General features: G+C 38.4%; 2 protein-coding genes across 2 annotated transcripts in view; both read left to right on the forward strand.

Annotated features, from left to right (window-relative positions):
* FAM91A1 (family with sequence similarity 91 member A1) overlaps positions 1 to 11,165 on the forward strand; it is a 46,658-nt gene extending 35,493 nt beyond the window's left edge. Inside the window, 4 exon segments of the mRNA XM_032610334.1 lie at positions 607 to 711; positions 1,250 to 1,373; positions 3,197 to 3,266; positions 8,570 to 11,165. Coding sequence (XP_032466225.1) covers positions 607 to 711; positions 1,250 to 1,373; positions 3,197 to 3,266; positions 8,570 to 8,674 — 404 coding nt within the window. The 3' untranslated portion in view covers positions 8,675 to 11,165.
* Positions 8,618 to 20,851, forward strand: part of FER1L6 (fer-1 like family member 6) — a 179,428-nt gene continuing 167,194 nt past the window's right edge. Inside the window, exon 1 of the mRNA XM_032610333.1 lies at positions 8,618 to 8,695. The gene's annotated coding sequence lies outside the window, so the exon portion shown is untranslated. The remainder of the gene's footprint in view (positions 8,696 to 20,851) is intronic.

Here is a 20,851-nt window from a genome sequence, read left to right on the forward strand (position 1 = left end):
CCTTTAGGCAGAGGGAACCAGGCAATAGAGTAGCTCATCTTGGCTGAAAGAAAGAGTTTGTTGGGCAGTAGTAGATGAGAGTAGAGAAGTAATAAATGAGATCTAGAAGATCTTGGAGGATCTTTCATGCTGAAAGATACAGGGAGTCAAAAAAAAATATTTTGAGAAGGAATGATGTAATCAGACTGCATGTTTCTATGGGGATAGAAATGACTTTAGTAATTCTCTAAAAGGTCTAAACTTGTGTTCTGCCTTTTTAATCCTTTTTTTTTTTAGGTCAGGGCTTTACAAGCTCAGTACTATTTATGTTTGGAGCTGGATAATTCCTTGTTGTGGGGGGCTGTCCTGTGCACTGTTGGATGTTTAGGATCTCTAGACATCAGTAGCATCCCTGTCCCCATTCATGGCAACCAAACCATGTCTTCGAACATTGCTAAATGTTTCTTTAAGAACATTTTAAGAACTACTGCTTTAGGCTAAAGACTGTTCATTGTTTTCCGTTGTCATTTCTGTTGCCTGAAGTCTTCTTTTATGTTAGGACTGACTTATTGACAACCTGTGCCAACTACTAGAATCCTAATATTGTGTATGCCCTTTAATTATAAGGAGAACCTGATTTGGCTTCTGGCTCAGATGTAAATGGGAGTACAGAGTCATTTGAAATGGTCATTGAGGAAGCAACTATAGATTCAGCCGCAAAGCAAAACTCTGGTAAGGCTTTAAAAATTATTTGCAATCTTGGACTAATTTCTGAGGTTTGACTCTTTTGTTAAGTCACTTGGATATCGTTTGTCTGCTCTTATTATAATGGACTTTTTCAAAAGTATTTTCTAGGAAAGAATTTTATATATTTAGAATAATAAAGTTAGTTAAAATATTATAAAACTATGATCTGAGAATAAAAATGTTTTATTTTTCCTGTGTTGATTCTCTCATCTTGTAGATGTCCTGCACTACTTTTTTTTTTTTTTTTTTTTTTTTTTTTTTGGTAAAAGACCACTTTGAGCATCTGTTGAAAGCTGTAGGCCTTCTTCCCAGAAGCATGTACATACTCAAAAAACATTCTTTCCTGTTTCAGAGATCCACTGATCCCCTCTCTGAGTCTTCTCCCCTGCTAAGCCCTTTGGTGGATGTCAGTGGGGGGTGGGAAGAATCTATGAAAATCTCTGGAGCTCAGTTAAGAAACCCTGGTTGGTCATAATATATATAAATATATATATGATTAATAACTTTATATATCCTTTTGTAGTTGCCACAACAGAGGCAGATTGGGTTCCTCTCGAGCTGTGCTTTGGAATTCCACTGTTTAGTTCTGAATTAAACCAGAAAGTGTGCAGAAAAATTGCTACACATGGCCTTTGCAGAAGAGAGAGGTGAGGGTTTATGTTTGTTGTCATCTTTTCATCTGAGACTTCTTAAGCTCTCAGTATTAGTTGCTATGTCATACATTGTCTTATTTCACACATGATCATAGTACTTGCCTTGTGTTTATTTGTTGATTGAATAAAAATGGCTAGTTTAAGGGTTTGCTATGTAATTTAAAATTAAAGTTCAGGGCTTCCCTGGTGGCGCAGTGGTTGAGAGTCCGCCTGCCGATGCAGGGGACACGGGTTCGTGCCCCGGTGTGGGAGGATCCCACATGCCGCGGAGCGGCTGGGCCCGTGAGCCATGGCCACTGAGCCTGCGCGTCCGGAGCCTGTTGCTCCGCAACGGGAGAGGCCACAACAGTGAGAGGCCCGCGTACCGCAAAAAAAAAAAAAAATTAAAGTTCAGTGTCTCAGAAATTAGGCACATGCAAGTCTTTTGGACACATGTTTTGGTTAATTATATTTACTTAGTTACCCAGATTGGGCAAGAGTACAGTTAGAATGGGCATGCTTATATGACTGTATGAACCTAGTTTTTTTTTTTTGCGTTACGCGGGCCTCTCACTGTTGTGGCCTCTCCCGTTGCGGAGCACAGTCTCCAGATGCGCAGGCCCAGCGGCCATGGCTCATGGGCCCAGCCGCTCCGCGGCATGTGGGATCTTCCCGGACCGGGGCACGAACCCATGTCCCGTGCAACGGCAGGCAGACTCTCAACCACTGCGCCACCAGGGAAGCCCTGAACCTAGTTTTTTTTAATATGTAAATATCAATAGAAATTCTCTTTCTTAACATACACTCAAGTTATGTTAATAGTGATTATCTCCAATAATGGAATTATGGCTGACTTTCTAAATTTTCTTCAGTTTCCACATTTTCTAAAATGAGCACATATTATCAGAAATGACATGTAGGTTTTATCTCATATGCCAACTCTGATCCATTGGGAATGGCTGCTTAGAGTCAGCGTTGTAAAGGTTCTGAGACTGTCTGGTTTAGCCAAAAAGAATATCATTGAATCTGATTGTCATGGTGGGTGGCTTGTAGAGATGATATCCACAGATCTTGACATCTTTATTTAGGAAAACAAAGTTGGATAATAAATAATTAATTTAATTGGCTCAATGTAGCTTATATCAGAAAATTAAAAGTACTTAACTGACAAATAATTTTAATAGCTATCCTGAAAATAAAATAGCATACATGAATAAAAAAAGAAATACTATATAGTTTTAATGATTGCCACTATAATTAATTGTTAGCAATTTACATATTTGAAAAATGTGTACCTAAATTTTTTTTTTTTTTTTTTTTTTTGCGGTACGTGGGCCTCTCACTGTTGTGGCCTCTCTCGTTGCGGAGCACAGGCTCTGGATGCGCAGGCTCAGCGGCCATGGCTCATGGGCCTAGCTGCTCCACAGCATGTGGGATCTTCCCAGACCGGGGCATGAACCCGTGTCCCCTGCATCGGCAGGCGGACTCCTAACCACTGCGCCACCAGGGAAGCCCTGTACCTAAATTTTTATTTTAGAAGTTTTCTTGTATTTAACATTTATATTTGGTAGTAGCTTAAACTTTCAACAATAATTTTCCACTTTTGGTTATGCATGATGTTTTATTTCAAAATGGTCTTTTTATGCACTGTTACTCTGTATTATTAAAAGAAGCAGAAATTTCATTAACGGGAACCATTGAAATTGTTTTTAAAAAATTTGTATGTAATTAACCAAGATGTATATACATATATAAATGTGTTTAAATTGTTAAAATTAAACTCTTGTGAGATATTAGTTCTTGTCATATTTTTTTTAAACTTTTCCCCTCTTTTTCAGCCTTCAGAACCTCTTACATTCCAGTAGAAAACTGTCTCTACAAGTCCTTAACTTTGTTCACTCATTCCAGGTAACAAAAACCAAAAAAAATCCAAATGGTATTTGCATAGGGCTTTTATAGTATGCAAAACACTTCCATGTTTGTTCTGAGTCTCCACAGCAGTAAGACATGAAATAAGCATTATTTCATGCTTATTTATGCATTTTAATTTATAAACAGAGATGCTGAAATTCAGGAAGTTAACTGACTTATACATGATTTCACAGGCCAGGTGTTTAGGAAGCTTGGACTGTTTGTTCTGTGCTGGTGCTTCATTAAACGGAAATGTGTTAAGCATCTACCATGGGCCATGCACCGTGCTAGGTGCTGGTTCTTGGGTCAGTACACTTCCATTAATAACTGCAGTGATTCTCCATTGCTGAGGGGGGTTGTCTGTTATGGTAGTGAATGCCAGTGCTCTAGACCTTTTATCTTCCCCCCAAGGAAAGAAAGGATACTCTAGACTTGATTTGTAGATAAACTTTTAGAATGGAATACTTTTGTTTGGTATATCTGTTCTAACATTATGAAATCAGTATTTTGGAGTTTGGTTTCATTCATTCTTTCAATAAATGATTGAGTCGACTCTATGCCAGACCCTTTACCAGGTGCTGGGGAAACAATGATGTCTAAGACACTAATGGAGCTTAAGTGTTGTATGAGACCATAGTCGAGTAAACATCGAAATATGTGAAGCAATTACAGATTTCAGTAAGTGCTTTGAAGGAGCCAGGCTCCTTCAAATCTGATGGAATCCAAAGGTAGACCTAATTTAAATACATAGAGATGATGCATAAGCTGAAACCTAAAGGATGGGAAAGAGTATTCCAGGCCGAGGTTAGTAGGTGCAAAAGTCCTGTGTCAGGAAGGCACTCGGCCTGCAAGGAAACGAGAAGGCCAGTGTGGCAGAAGCCTCGTGAAAGAGGGATGATGGGAAGAGGTGAGGTTGAAGAAGAACGGAGAGCCTTCTAGAGTATGTTAAAGAATATGTATTTTATGCTGAGTGCAAAGAGAAACTGTTAAAGACTTTTAACAGAGAATGACATTATTCTTAATTGACTCTTTTAAAAGATTAGTTACTGTTTAGAGAATAGATTAAAAACAGACAAGCACAGAAACAAGGTAAGTTCGGAGACTGCTCTAATAGCCCAAGTAAGAGATGTTGGTGGCCGAACACCCTTTTAGTTTTAAAAAAATTTGCATGTATCCATAATAAAGGTTTGTTTATTACATGTATATACTGTTAAACATGTAATAATGTAATAAATTATGTATATTATAAAGGATACACAAAACCAGGAATTTTATCAGATGCAATAAGTAGATACAGGATTTTAAAAATTTTCATGGTACTGCACTCCACTTTGGAGTGAGTACCCCACTTTGGAGACCACTGGCCTAGACTACGGTGGTGGCTATGGTGAGTGAGTCAAGTAAACTCATTTGGGATACACGTTGGAGGGAGACTGATGGAACTTGGTGATTAAATGTGAGGAAGGATTGAGGCTGTGATGAGGAAGGGAAGGATAAAGAATAATTTTCCTATTTCTTGACTAGTTTGAGTAGGGGAGGCTGGGGAGGAACCAGTGGGGGAAAATTTGAGAGTTTGCTTATGGACATGCTAAGTGTGGAATTTATGGTGAAACATCCAAGAACAGATGTTGGATAGGTGGAGGTTTGAGCCTGGAGTTCTGGAGAGAAGTCTGCTGAATGTGTGAATCTGAGAGCCCTGGGAGTGGATGGATTGTTCTGTTGCTTAATGTTGTGTGAGGGTTTTTGTCTAAGAATTAACTTTTTCTCACCCCATATTCTCATAGCGTGTTATTTCTGTTTATTTCAAAGCACTTGTCATCATCTGAGTGTATTAGTCATTTCTGCACGTTAATACCTATCATTGATTATTTTGGGTTTGTGAGGTACAACTTTGCATCTCCTATAGTGCTTTGCCATTCCATAAACATTTCTTAGGTAATCAGGGTCTCTATTTCTCATTAGCTACATTAAGTGGTTTGGTAAAGTGTTGAATAGAATTTTTTTTCTCTTGTTTCTTGATCTTTTAGGAAGGTGCTTCAACACTGGATATTCACACTGAGGCCAGTTTTCCAAGTTTGCTTTCACAGTCTTCCTGTGCTGACATGGGAGTCCCACTTCCTGCAAAGAACTTAATATTTAAAGATGGCATCTTAACAGAGTGGAGTGGACGTTCACCTTCCTCACTTCTTATTGCTAATCTCCATTTGCAATAATTTGGTTACATCATTTGTTGCTCACACGTTCTGCCATTTTTCTTTCTTAACATTAGCTTTATATTGCCAGCCACTAAAAAGCATCCTGCTGCTGCAGTGCAGTTCATGCTTAACTGATGTTAAAGTTAAAGTTCGGGGAACATGTTCATGTTTTCTGAAGTTTTCCTCATTATTGCACCTCCTAATGCAACGAAGAGCTTTTTAGCAGTCTGCACTGTATTTTTTACCTTGAGACAATCTGCGTTTCTTTTATAAAACTGAGGATATACTTTATAGGCTTTATGATGACTGTTATGTTTATAAGCAGTCACTATGAATATTGCAGTGGTAATTTTATATGTTAGTTTATCAAACATAAATCTTGTTTAGTTTTATATTTTGTTACCTACTCTTTAGGGGATCGTGGGAAGAGGTAGAACTCTTCCTCTGAAAAGGCTTCTTGGTATTTAAAGTAGCAAAACTATAAAATGATAAACATCCATTATTGAGAGGTGATCTGATGGGGCATTAAGAATTGCTGTGGATGTTTGTAAATTATGTGTATCGGTTGAACATTGTTGAAGGTATGTAAATCAGCATAGTTATGTATGGCTTAACCTTGATTTAGAAGGTCTTAACTCAGACTATGACTATACATTGACATCTCATAAGAAGCTTTGGAAAACATTCTATTTTTAAACAACATTTATATGTGGACTTCTGTTGTCGCTCATTTTGGGCTTTATATTTTCATAGAGTCTTTATGGAAAAATAGAATTTATTTTCCACTCTTGTAGCTGTGGCTGCTGCACGTTTTCTCCCTGATTTATTTTTTGTTTAGTAGCTCTACCCATGAATGTTATGGAATTGGATTTGATGTTTTCAAACCAAGGATTTTGATTTCAGCTTAGAATTCCATATTAGAGGCCTTAAGGCTATGTCTTCTGATCAGAACACTTTAGTGATAAACCTACTGTGAGGACATAAGCAATCCGGATCTTAAGTTTATGTGACTGGTTTTAGAGGAAATGATAAAGAAAAATTGAGTAATTTCAAAATGTTTCTTGAGTCATTGATTCTTTTAGTATCTCAAATGTTGAATAGAATAATTGGAATCACTTTTTAGATTTTACAAGTTACCTTCCTTGGGAAGTTTGTGCAGTGTTATATAGTTTAGTTTAGCTCTTCTCATAGGATAATGGTTTGCTAGTTTAAAACTAACCAAACTAACTGGTCAAACAACATATATCTAAAATATTTAAAGCATTAGAAAATTTGGGAAGGTTAAACCTAAACATTTTTGCTGATAATTTTTGTTATTTATAGAACTGACATTTGTTTATTTAACATACTTCTGGAAGTATGTGTCTTTCTTCAAACTGTTAACATAACCATGCATTCAGTACTGTCGCCTCCCTATTGAATATTTTGGAGCAGGTTCCCTGTGGCACAGTCAGTGCTGTGTTTGGGTAAATGCAGTAATGTTTAGTATTCTACTTTGTCTTAATATGAGGTAGAAACCAAGTGTATGTTATAAATGTTTGTGTATAAAAGGAAAAATACTAATATTAAAATAATTTCTTATAACTGTGAATCACTCATTTATTTTTCCATTAATTGATATTGTACATTCCTAGTGCTGTTAGGTATGTATGTAACTTTTACAGTTTTTCAACTGAAAGTTGTAAGTATTTCATTTGATCAGGGCTCCTTAATCTCATTTTCATTTGCTTTGTTCAGATTAACTGTAGTTATTTTATTTATTTCTGTTATTAACAAGCTTAGCCTACGGTAATGACATGTACACTAATAAAGCATTGAGTGTTTGTAGTTGTTGGTAGTGAACCCAGTTGTTGGTGAATTTAAAACTTAAAATATGGGAGTGATTTGCTGCTATATTTCCTTTGAGAGCTAACAGAGGAGGAAATAGAACCTAATAAATGATTATGAATTTTAGGGAAAGTACTGAAAAAACATGTAGTCAACTCCGGTTTCTCATGTGAATGAGGAAAGATTCTGATTCCCAGGTGAAGACCTCTCATACTTGTAAGGATGGATAATCTGCATTTATAAAGCTGTTATTAGCAAAATGTGAAAGCCACTTTTATGCTTTACTTTGTGAATTTGGCTTTGTTTCATTCATACATTAACTCATGTAAAGATGCATCTCTTAAATCTTGTGTTGATCCTATTCAACAAAAAGGTAATAAATACAGAATTTATTATTTGCCAAAGAAAATTTGTGAAAGAATTTTTATCCAGTTTTTCTGCAAATGTTTAAAGTAATTTCATTTGGCTTTATGCTGCCTCCCCTCTTTTCTGCCCTTAAAGTAGCTTAAACCATTGGCAAACTTCAGAAACCAAGAGAAAAAAAGAAATATAAAAAAGGACATAGAGTTTAGTATGGTACAATTTCACCTATCACATAGGTCTAAAGAAGTGTAACTTTATGTTGTTAAAAAAATATATGATCGTTTGATTTTCTTGATTCCTTTTTTTCTTTTAAAGTGTGTAATCAGATATTTTATTTGTTTTTTGGGGGGGAATATTGGTTTCTTTTAGTTGTTTCCAGTTTTCTTTGCCATTTGTGTTTCTCTTTTATGTTCAGTGTTTCAAATACGGTTTGTATTTAAAGATTTTAAAATACCAAAACTGTAACTGAGCACCGTGGATTTTTTTTCTGATATGCTGTTAATATTATACAGTGAAATGTATAAAGTGTTGTCAATTTGATTATTGACACATATAATATGTTTACAAATAAACTGTGGTGTTGGTCAAGTTGCTGTGAAAATGTGTATAATCTTCTGTAAGCCCCTTCATTAATTTTAAATACAGGCATGCTTTCAGTGCTGACATTTTCCTATACTTTAAAAAACAAAAATAACCTTTTTATTTTATAGTAATTTTAGATTAGCAGAAAAATTGCAAAGGTGGTCCGGAGATATTCCCTGTATCCTTCCACGAGCTTCCACTAATGTTTACAACTTATGTAAACTATGGCACATCTGTCAAAACTCAGAAATTAACATTGGTACAATAGTATTTACTAAACTACAGACTTTATTTGGTTTTCACCTATTTTCCTCTCATGTTCTCCTGTTCCAGGACCCCGTCCAGGATTCCACGTTGCATTTATTTACTCATCACTGCCGCCTTGGTCTTCACCGATCTGTGACAGTTTCTCAGTCTTTCATGACCATGACACTGTGAAGAGCACTAGTTGGTGATTTGGTAAGATGTCCCTCAACGTGGGTACGTCTGGTGTTTTATCATGATTAAACTTGAGGTTGTGCTTTATCAGGAAGGATATAGCACAGCGGTCCTGTGCCCTTCCACGCTGTATTATATCATGGGGTACATAATGTTAATAGGCATTATTGGTGATGTTCCTTCATTGGTTAAGGTGGTGTCTGCTAGGTTTTTCCACTGTAAAGTACCATTTTTCCGACTTTCCATACTCTTTTTTGTGTGTGTGTGAAGTAAATTACTAAGTCTAGTCCACACTCAAAGGGAAGGAGTAATATCTATATATATTCTTTACAAATTTTCTTAAAAATTTGTTCCTTTCCCCTATTTATTTGATCATTTATTTATATTAGTATGCAATCGTGGCTATTTATTTTATACTTCGGGTTAAAATCCAGTACAGTTGTTATTTATTTTGTTGTGCAAATTGTTTTAGCTTTGCCTATTGGGAACTCTTTGAAGTTGGCTCCTAAAGCCTTCTGGTGTACCCTCGTCTTTGTTTTGTTTTGTTTTGTTTTGACCATAGTCTTACTTCCTAGCACTGCAGGTATTATCTGGATGCCAGCCCTAGAATTAGCCTATTTCTCCAAGGAGCCCTGGTTCCTTTCATTGCAGAATGGTACTTAGAAACCAAGGTGGTGGTTTAGGTGTGCTTGCTGCTACTGCATCTACAACTTTCCAGTGAAATGACCTAAGAGGTATAAATATGTATACTAACAAATATATAGGTACACATCTCTATAATTATTTTTAGATCCATCTATCTGTATGTATATGAAACTGATTCTCATCTAGCACTACAAGGTTCATTCTAGTTATGCCTCTTTGCTTGTTCATAACTTCTTTCTCTGAGGGTGAGAAACCTAGCTCTTTTTACCTACAATTTATTTGTTCAACCCTAGAATACTTATAAAGTGGTTTCAGAATAGTTAACGTTGTACCCCTGTGAGAAACAAATTGACCAACTAGGGTATAGTGTTTAAGTACTTTGTTTTGTCTTTAGCCTTATAGTACTCACTCATTTTCCAAAGTAACTTAGTTCAGCTCATTTTATTCCCCACTCCCTTCATTGAAGTTATGTCATACATTTGTAAAACAGATTTATTTGTCACACTCTGAATTCCATCTGGGATCTCTCAACATCCCAGCTGATTTTTCACTAGGAAAATTTACTCTGCGTCGTCTTTGACAAACGCAGTCACGTGTCCACTGTCTCAGCACTACACAGAACGGTTCGATCACCCTAAAAATTCCCCTTTGTACTCAACCCCTTACCCCACCCCTCACAACCACTTATCTGTTCCATTCCTATAATTTTGCTTTTCCCAGAATGTCATACACATGGTGGAATTGTACAGTTTGTAGCCTTTGAGTCTAGCCTCTTTTGCATAGCAAAATGCATTTTAAATTCATACATGTTGTGTGAATCAATAGCTCTGTTTTTTCTATTGCTGAGTATTTCATTGTATGGATGTATTACGGTTTGTTTATCATTTAACATTCATGTTCAGGTTTTAATACAAACAATTCATTTTGCTTGGGTAAATACCGACGAGTGGGATTGCTGAGTCATTGGTAAGCGTGTATTTAACTTTATAAAAACTGCCAAACTGTCTTCCAAAGTGAGTGACTGTGCCATTTTGCATTCCCACCAGCAATGAATGAGGGTTCCCACTGCAATGGTATCTCATTGTAGTTGAAATAACTAATTTTCCCAGTGAAAAATGATGTTGGGCATCTTTTCATGCGCTTATTTGCCATTCATATATCTTCTTTGGTGAGGTATCTGTTCGGATTTGTTGCTCATATTTTAAAAACGAGGTGTTAACTGAGTTTTAAGAGTTCAGTAAGTATTTGAGTACACGTCTTTTATCAGATACGTGTTTTGCAGATATTTTTTCCCAGTCTAGCTTGTCTTTTCATTCTCTTAATAGTGTCTTTTAAAGTAAAGTACAAAAGTTTTTAATTTTGACGATGTCTGGTTTCTTGGTTTGGGGTTTTTTTTTTTTTTACCGGTTGTGCTTTTGATGCTGTTATCAAAAAACTCATCACCAAACCCAAGGTGCAGAGTTTTCATTTTCTTCTGAAAGTTTTATAGTTTTATGTTTAGGTCTTTGACCCATTTGAGCTAATTTTAATATGCAGTATTTTAATATGCGGTATGAGATACATGTTTATATTTTCTTCACTGAATTGCCATTACACCTTTGTCAAAAATCAGTTGATGATCCTATAGAGACAAAGTAGATCAGTAGTTGCCTGGGGTGGAAATGGGGGTGGTGGTGACTGCAAATGGGTATAAGGCATCTTCTTGGAGTGCTGGAAATGTAAAGTTGGATTGCGATGATTGATGGTGTGCAACTCTTAAGTTTACCCAAAAAAATTGCCTTGTACACTTAAATCAAGTAAATTTTATCATATGTAAATTATACTTCAGTAAAGTGGTTTGAAAAAATCAATTGGCATTTTTTTGTGTGCGTCTGTTTCTGGGCTCTCAGTTCTGTTTCATTGATCAATGTGTCTGTCCTTTTAATACCATGCTGAAATTGGATACTGTTAGTCATCCAACTTTGTTGTTTTTAGAATTGATTTTGGCTCTTTTAGTTCCTTTGCCTTTCCATATAAATTTTAGAAACAGCTTTTCAGCATCTACACACAAGCCTGCAAAGATTTTAATCAAAATTATATTGAATCTGTAGATCAAATGGAGGAGGATTGATATTCTAACAAGTATCTCTCCATTTATTTATAACTTCTTTGATTTTTGTTGGTCACTCTTTTGCAGGTTTCTTTTGTTTTTTGAAAGGTTTTGAACTACAAATTAAATTTCTTTAATAGCTCTATTCCTATTAGCTATTTCTTCTTGAGTGAGTTTTGGTAGTTTGTGTCTTTCAAGGAATTGGTCTGTCTCCTCTAGATTACTGAGTTTATAGGCATTTATTTTTCATAGTGTACTCTTACTGTCCTTTTATTTAGTGGGATTAGAATAGGAAGATAAAAAGATGAAATGAGATAAATCCCAAAGAGAAAGTGGCTAAGAATGATCCAGAACAGATGAAAGATGGGAATCCAGAGATACAGGAATCCAGTGCATAGTATATATCAATAATGTTCATCAGTAATGAACTCAGAAAACAATTCAATTACATCATCAAAGTACTTGGAGAAAATGACTTGACCTAACAGTTGTGAATCTGGCAAAACTATCTTTCAGGAACAAATGTGAAAAAGACAGTTTCAAATATAAAAAACCAAGTTTATCATTAGACTAACCTCAAAAAAAAATTCAAATAAAGAAATTTTTCCACCAGGCATGTCTGTTATATGAGAAGGAATGCTGAGCAAAGATGTTGATTAATCTTAAACTTCTTTTCTGAATGAAAATAATATGATATTTAATTTGGGAAAGTAAAGAAATAGGGCTAAAATCCTAAAAAATAAAGTCATGTGAGTCAGGAGATTACATAGAGTTAAAGCACTCTAAGCTCATACTGTTCAGAGGGTGAATAATATTCTTTCATCTGTACATTCAGTACTAATTGTACATTTACTATCATGTCTACTGTGGTAGACATGATACTATTTTAGTAAAGGGGCGGATCAGTGAATAAGACAAATTCTGGTCTTCATGGAGTTTACACTGTAGTTAGTGGAGACAGTAGGCAAAGTAAGTAAATTGTGTAGCAGGTTAGAAGGTGATAATTGCTACGGGGAAAAAAAATGGTGAGAAGGATGGGAAACACTAGGAATTGGAATTATACTTTATCAGTAGCTGGCCAGAGAAGACCTCAATGAGCGGGTGACATTTAAGCAAAGACTTAAAGAGAATGTGGGCCATGTAGACATTTGGGGAAGAGTGTTCCAGGGAGAGGAAACAGTATGCAAAGGCTCACAGGTAGAAGCATGCCTGGCATGTCCAAGGAACTTCAAGATGTGATGAGACTGGGGTAAAGGGAGCTGGGGTAAATTGTGTTGGATAGATAATGGTGGCAGTCTGCTTTGAAATGGTTTGTTGATTTTGTATGTTTTGCTCATGAGAAAAAAGTATGAATGGCTTTCATTTTCCAAGCAGGCATCTGCTGAATCCCAGACAGGACAGTCAAGTCAAAACCGACCTTTAGGCCATTCCTGCTCTCCGTCTTTTGAACACCATTGAAAATCCAGAATGCCAAAAGGGCACAGCTGCCGGATTAAACTTTTAGCTTCATCTCTTAGTGTTTTTGTTGCTGGTGTTTAAAAAATCACCGTCCAGGTCCCTGGAGTGTTGGCATTAGGACTCAGGCAAAGTGCAGAAGTTGTGTTGAAAGCTCAAGAGTCCAGACTCCTGAGGACCTGAGTTGTTTCAGTAGCTTCTGTTAATATTTGTTTGCAGGCTTTTCTCTTCCGGTGGGTGGCAGTATTTCACTTTTGAATCCTCCTTTCTCTGAGGGAATTAACTTGCATGAGGACAGCACAGAGTAAGCACCTCTTCACCCATCACCCCCAGTCCTGTTAACTGTGGGTTGAGTTCGTTTGGAAAACTACTCGGAGAACTGGAGGACTTACTCCTACAGGTTGATTATGAATAAATTTCCAGAAAAGGTATCTCACTGCAGGAGCGTCTGACTCAGCCTGGGCATTACAGAGTGAGAACAGAAGAGTGGATTTGGGGCTTAGAGACAACAGTCAGCATGGTGGTGGCAGGGGTGTTACTGAGCCTCAAAGATGAACACTTATTCCATCATTTTTTAAATTCATTTAAGAAAATGTTTCAGATGTATTTCATTTCTATTGCTATGTATTAATTACCAAAAATGTAGTGGCTTAAAACAACATCCATTTATTTATCCCCCCCTTCTGGGGGTCTGCAGTCCTAGCATGGCATGGCTGGGTTCTCTGCTCAAGAGTGTCAGATGCAGAGTCAGGGTGGCAGGAGTCCTCCTCTGGGGCTCCGGGCCTCTGCTAAGCTCACACAGTTATGGCAGGGTTCAGATCCTTGCCCTCCCTGTTTCCTTGACCATCTGCCTGCCGTCTGGAGCTACTTGCAGCTCCTAAAGCCTGCCTGCTTTCCCAGACACAGTCCCCTTCTAGCTCTAAAGCCCTGGGGAATCTTTCCTGTGTTGAATCCTTCTAACCCTGTGACTCTCTGACTTCCCTGTCTGACCTCCAGACCGGATTGAAAGCTTCCTGCGCTTAGGTCAGGCCCCAAATCTCCTTATTTTACCTTAACTGCATCTGCAAAAATGTAAGCAGATAAGGTAGGGGGTCCCCAGAGAAGGAGAAACAGGCATGGCTTGCTTGACATAAGAGAAGCCATTTTTGGCCTAAGCCATTTTGTGATCTAAGCCTGGCCACAGTGCTTATCCTTGAACAGGTGTCAGTAATAATGATCTTAAGAGAACAAAAGGGCAAATTTATCAGGCAAGAGAAGTAACAATAGCAAAGATAATGTAACAGTGGTGAAGACTCCCAGTTCTGTTTCAATAGTAAAGATTAGCCTGAAGCCTCAAGCAACCAGAACTGGAACCTAAGGGATCATGTTGACCTTTTCTAACCCTCCTGACTTCGATCAACTACAGCTTGGACTCTTGGGCTTGGACTCGCCCAAGCCCATTCATGAATATGCTCGTACCTTTAGCTTAAAACGTTCCCAATTTTGCTACTCTAGGAGACACTGCTTTGAGAAAGATTCTCGGTGTTTTCCTTACTTGCTGCAAATGATAAGTCCTTTCTTCTGTTGCTCTTTGGCTTGGTTGTGTCCTTTTGGCTTGACACCCACCAAGAGGCGAACCCAGTTTTCAGGTAGCATTTTGACCTGCCCTGACAGTGGGCTGAGCATACTTCTGGGTCTGAGGATACATTTAGGGAGAGAGACATCCGTACTTGGGGTGGGAAGGCAGCAGAGTTCACAGGAGCTGAGGCTGCAGGTGGCCTTAGGGCCGGCCAAGGGAATATCACCGGGGCTCGTGACACTGGGTTTGTCTGGGGATAAGTGTGCTGTGATTTTCACTTGGCGCTTGCACAGGGCCCCCTGGTTGGGAGCTTCATGAGAGGGAGTGTCCTGGGCTATGTCTACAAGTTGGCTGTCTTCTTGGTCTGCCCTGGATTAAACCAAGTCATGCTTGGAGCAGCAGACCCTGTCCACAACCCATGGTCTCCCTTCTGGTGGTTCCCCTTCTTTGCCATGGAGGCACTTGGGGAAGGGATCTCAGCATGAGTTAGCCCCTACTTCAACCCAAGGGAGTCGATCCTGACTGATCTAAATTGGTTTGATCATGTCACCTCTGTCCTTTAATTGGTCTAAGAGTGGCTGTGTGATCCAATTCTGGCTGATGAAATATTAGGGAAGGTCTCCTGGGGAGGGCACCCCTCCCGAAGGACAGGCAAAGCCTTGTGAGTGAGAAGATTTTTTTCCCTCCCCTTCTTCCTGTCTGGAACTTGGATGTAATGTCTAGAGGTGCAGCAGCCTTCTTATGACCGTGAGCGTCAAGCATACAACAAAAACCAACAAGTAAGGATGGTAGTGCAGAAAATAGAGCCAGGATCACTGGTATGATCCTTAAGCAGCTGAACCAATGTCAGCAACTTCTGGATTCTGTGTTACGTGACAAAAATTACCCCCATTTAAGCCATTCTGAATTAGATTGTTATTTGCAGTGGAAGTATTTTTTTAAAGTACAGATTAGGAAATAAAGAATTATAGCACATAAACTCTTAAAATTAAAACTTATTTTAACTTAGGTCCATCATTTAATTACTATAGTCTAATTTTAAATATACATATTATATAATTTAAAATTATACTTGTAATTAATTATGTTAATATAGTTTAATTTAATATAAATTAAACTTATTATTCACTATTCAAGGAAATAGTCCAACCCATTACCTATTTCATAACTAGACATCAGCCTCTGGTAGAGCATTTCCAGCTCTTGGACATGGCTGTGGCTAAGTTACATTTCGAAAATCTGACAGCAGAAGTGCTATGTGGTGGGCACCGAACAACGAGTAGAAAAACATGAGCTGAGCACTTACTCTGTATAAGACATGTGCCAGCGGCTCTGCAGGCATTTATTTCATCCTCACGATGATCATACAGAATCAACAGTACCATGATTATCTCTATTTTGCAGGAGGCACACCTAAGTTCAGGAGTGCTACATACAGAAAGTAAGAAGTGAAGCCGGGCAACATGATATCTGCTACAGGAAGAGGCCAGACCGTCTCAGGGTCCATTCTGTGGCTGAAGGTCTTGTAGGAGTTTGAATAGAGAGGAATGGTGAGAAGTGAGTCAGCTTATGCAAAACTCAAAGACTGGGCCAGAGCAGGCAGGGCCATAGTCACAGGGTGAACGTGGTCAGTTTTCTACACAACAGCATCATTTGTCATACTGTTGATTTGAATATTATAGATTTGTTGTATTTAATTTGTATACACGTTGGCTATGAAACTTTATGGGATTTAGAGGCATAAGAATTCGCTGCCCACATATTTAAGTAACATACTAAAAAATCGTTTTCATGAACAATAAGAGTCTGAAAGACTTTCTCCTTTTGAAAGGGAATGTGGACGTGAATTATTCAAGTGTGAGAAATGAGCTAGCGGAGAGAGATGGAGGCGGGGCGGGGGTGAGAGGAACCTGTTAGGGAAAGGAAGAGCCAATGAAAAGCTTCAAAATGAGGGGGAACGTACATTGTTCAGAGGTCAGTCAGCGACTCGGGCAGCATTCAGGCACGGATTTTAGAGCATTCCCTCTCTGGTTCTCTTCTTCTGGGGAATTCTTCCCTCCCTTTTCAGCAGCTGTTGTTGAACTGAATCCTATCCTCTGATTCTCCAGTAAATATGTGGGTTTTTAAAATGGTAGCTGTGCTTTGTAGAACTTAATTGGGGCATGTCTTCAATTAAAAAGCCATGAAAATTCATCCAGTGCTTTCCCTTCTCCTGAATTTCCACCTCTCCACCTTCGGCCAGTTTTGGGTCACTTAGCAGTGCTCCAAGGCAGTTTCTTTTTTTTTTTTTTTAAATTTTTATTTGTTACCTTGTTACCAAATGCCTGGTTTCATTGTTTAGATACAACTGAAGTGATTGACAATGTGTATAGTCACGATTGTTCTCTTACACTAGCCTTATTTTACGATTTTTAATATCTGAATTATTCTCCACAGACCTAGATTACCATCAAGCATTGATTTACAATGTTGTGTTAGTTTCTGCTGTACAGCAAAGTGAATCAGCAAAGTGAATACATGTATCCACTCTTTTTTAGATTCTTTCCCCATATGGGTCATTACAGAGTATGGAGTAGAGTTCCTGTGCTATACAGTAGGTTCTTACTAGTTATCTATTTTATGTATAGTGTGAGCAGATTGTTCTTTGAGCTCTTGGAAGGTAAGCGTGATCTTATTCTAACATTGTGTAGTCTCACTGAGGGTCTCACTCATGATTGGTGGTCAAAATATATGTGTTGAGTTGATTTGAACACCGTAGAGTGTTGTGAAAGCAAAAAAGATTTGATAAGCCCTGTTTCTGAAAAGGGAATATATGAAATCAGAAGTATGAGTCTCTTAGAGAAGGGAATCGCATTTGGTTACAGGGAAAATGAAGTAAATCACTTGGATCTATAAGTATTTTGTTTCTTGAGGTTCTATGTTTTATGTTCTTTCTCTGGACTTTTGAGATCACTGAAGGGACCCGCACCATACCTTATAAATTAATCAGCTTGAGACAAAGTTCTTGTAATTAAACTCAACCATGGCCTTTTTTTTTTAAATCATTTTCTCCTTTATGTTTCCTGACATTTTCTATAAAGAGATAAAGATTCTCTTGTCAAATTGTTTTTTTTTCAGAGTCCATCTCTTATCCCTCTGAAATGTAAACTTCTATGCTTAATGGATAATGTAGGTCTGTGGAGAATAATTCAGATAAGAAAACAAGGCTAGTGTAAGAGAGAACAGTCGTGACTATGTTCTACCCATTGTCATCACTTCAGTTGCATCTAAACAATGAAACCGGGCATTTGGTAACAAGGTAACAATAATGAACTAGTTTTCTTTTTTACATTTTTTTTGTTGTTTAGAGTTAAGTCATTTGTTTTTTGTGCTTAATAAAACCTCTGGTCTTCAAGAGAGAGATTTATAATTGCTGCCTCATCCTGCAGATGTTTTCAACAAATTTATATGAAAGTGTTTTGGACAGTTTCTAAGTGTAAACATATTGCCAGTTGTCATTCATCTGCAGTACTCAAAACATGCTGATTTTGTATTTGTCTGGCTTCTGTCATAGGAGCTGCAAGAAAGAAAATTTAAAAATCTGATGCTTGTGGTTCAACCATAGAAGGGGCTGACTGGACGAATATAAAACAGCCAGTGAAAAAGAAAGTTAGGCATTTAGTGTTTTTCTAAGACTCATAATGAAAACAAAGCAGCAATACCAGTACAGACTCTGGTTGTCATGGTGATGATTTTGACAATTTTTTCAAATCTAAAACATACAGAAGCCTAGGAACTGCCTCACAAGACACGTGATCCAAGGACGCCAGGCTCTTTGAGGCAGTGAAATTTATGTTTAGGAATTTTGGTTCAGGTGAGACAAGTCTTGTTTCTATTTGCACCACTGTTCCTGAATCTCCATGTAAATTAAATCTCCATGTGTTCACCCACTGGAAACCTGTCCTTTCGGTTTTTTTTTTTTGAATGGAGTTTTCATGACACAAGCATGATTGATTAAATCTTTGGTCATTGGTGGTTAAATGCAATCTCCAGCCCCTCTTCCCTCCCAGGAGGTGGGGGGCCGGGCGGTGTGAGGAGACTGAAAGTTCTCTAAATCACATGAATGCCTCCCCTGGCCGCCAGCCCCCATCCTTAGGTGACCTAGAGGCTTTCCAAAAAATTACCTCATTAACATAACAAAAGACCTTTATCGCTCTCACCGCTTAGAAAATTCCAAGGATCTTAGTAGCTCTGTGCCAGAAAATGACCTGATCAGAATGAAGAAAGAGCAGCGATAAGAGTCTATAAAAGGCACCAGTTGTGCCTTAGTTCTCCTTTCACATTTTTGTTTGTATTTTTATAAAAGCCCTGTTCATTCTTTTCACCAAATTTAAACCAGGACCCAGGGCCGTTTCTACCAGAAGATGAAATTTTACTCCCCACACATTTCTCTCCTCCTATTCTTCTTGGCAAATTCTAGAAGTAGGTTTGCCAGATTGAGCACATAAAAATACAAGGTGTCCAGTTAGGTTTGCTTTTAAATAGATAACAATTTTTTCTTGTAAAAGTATACATTCCATTTATCTGAAACTCAGACGTCATGTTATCCTATCCAATAAACTTTTTCTTTGCCGGCAGTGAATGACCTGATTTTGTTTGGGAATCTACCCTTTCTTAGGTGGATTTACTTCGGAAGTCAATCCTGATTGGTCTAAGTGAACCGTAGTAGTTCCATTCTCCTCCACAGAGACTGGTTTAAACATGGTATATGGTTCAATTCTTGACAGTGTGATTTGAGAACAAACCTACTGGTGTAGAGATTCTGGGAAAGGCTTCTTTGCTAGTTGAATAAAACACATAAGAAGAGCTGGCCTCTCTCATTCCTCTGGATTTTGTCCTGTCTAAATGTGACACCTGCAACCGTGGCAGCCATCTTGAGACCATGAGGGCAGCTAGACTGTGGGACAAAGGTAACTTTTTGAAGACGGCAGGCAGAGCGGAGAATTGGGAAGAACCTGGATCTCTAATGATGTCACTGATCCCCTGAATTAGTTAAGCCTGAAGATACCTGACCTTGGAACTTCTTACTTGATGAGATAAAATTTCCTTATTGGGAGTTCCCCAGTGGTCTAGTGGTTAGGATTTGGCACTTTCAGTGGCCCGGGTTCAATCCCTGGTGGTTGGGGAACTGAGATCCCGCAAGCTGCATGGTGCAACCAAAAAAAAAAAAAAACCTATTGTTTAAGGCATTTTGATTTGAGTTTTCTATTACATGTAACCCAAAGCACCATAAATGATAAATTATTTATTAGACCAGAAAACTGAAGCTCAAATAGGTGAGATAAGTTACCCAATGTCTCCAAACAAGGAATTACTGGGGTTAAATTTGCCCACAGGGCTGTCTGACTTCTCTCTGTTATACCAGTTCAACCATTTCCTTATAGTTTGGCTTTGGACAAATTCTACCACTTCTCTGAACTTTGACTTCCTTGCCTGTAAAGTAGGGATGTACCTCTTCCCTCATCGTGATGCATTAAAGATTGAAAGAAATAGTGTAAACAGAAAGGTCTGCATGAAGATGCCTAGTAAATTTCCTCCTTTCTTGCCCAGTTTGTGCTTTTATTCTTAGGAATATTCCTTTACTCCTTACTGTGAGAGGAGATGAATAGTCTCATTTTTAAAAGGGCTGGCATTGGGCTTCCCTGGTGGCGAGAATCTGCCTGCCGATGCAGGGGACACGGGTTCGAGCCCTGGTCTGGGAGGATCCCACATGCCGCGGAGCAACTAGACCCGTGAGCCACAACTACTGAGCCTGCGCGTCTGGAGCCTGTGCTCCGCAACAAGAGAGGCCGCGACAGTGAGAGGCCTGCGCACCGCCATGAAGAGTGGCCCCCGCTCACTGCAACTAGAGAAAGCCCTCGCACAGAAACGAAGACCCAACACAGCCAAAATAAATAAATAAATTACTAAACTCCTACCCCCAACATCTTCTTTAAAAAAAAAAAAAGGCTGGCATAGTTTAAGGACTTATAAAAAATAAGTAAACTTTCCCATTCCATGGAATCACTTAGACCCTTGAGTGTCTCACTGTTCATCGCACTTAATGAAGCTCATCAACTCAGTGAGTTCTTCAGGCTGTGGGGGTCACTCACAAATATGTCCCCATGCTGAGTGTTTCCTTCCATCTTGTTACGGCTTTTCAGTCCAGCCATCACTCATCTCTAGTTTTCACACTGTGGATGACAGTCACAGTGGCGAATAGTGCCCACCAGCAGCCTAGAGGTAATGGTCCTTGGAACCATATATATACATTTTTTTTAAACAACAAAAATTTATTCTCTTATCGTCCTGGAGACCAGAAGTTGTAAATCAAGGTATCGGCAGGGCCGTGGTCCCTCCAGAGGTTCTAGGGGAGAATCCTTCCTTGCCTTTTACCGTTTCGGGTGGCTCC

Source organism: Phocoena sinus, chromosome 17 (assembly GCF_008692025.1).
Source record: "Phocoena sinus isolate mPhoSin1 chromosome 17, mPhoSin1.pri, whole genome shotgun sequence".
NCBI classification, from domain to species: Eukaryota; Metazoa; Chordata; class Mammalia; order Artiodactyla; family Phocoenidae; genus Phocoena; species Phocoena sinus.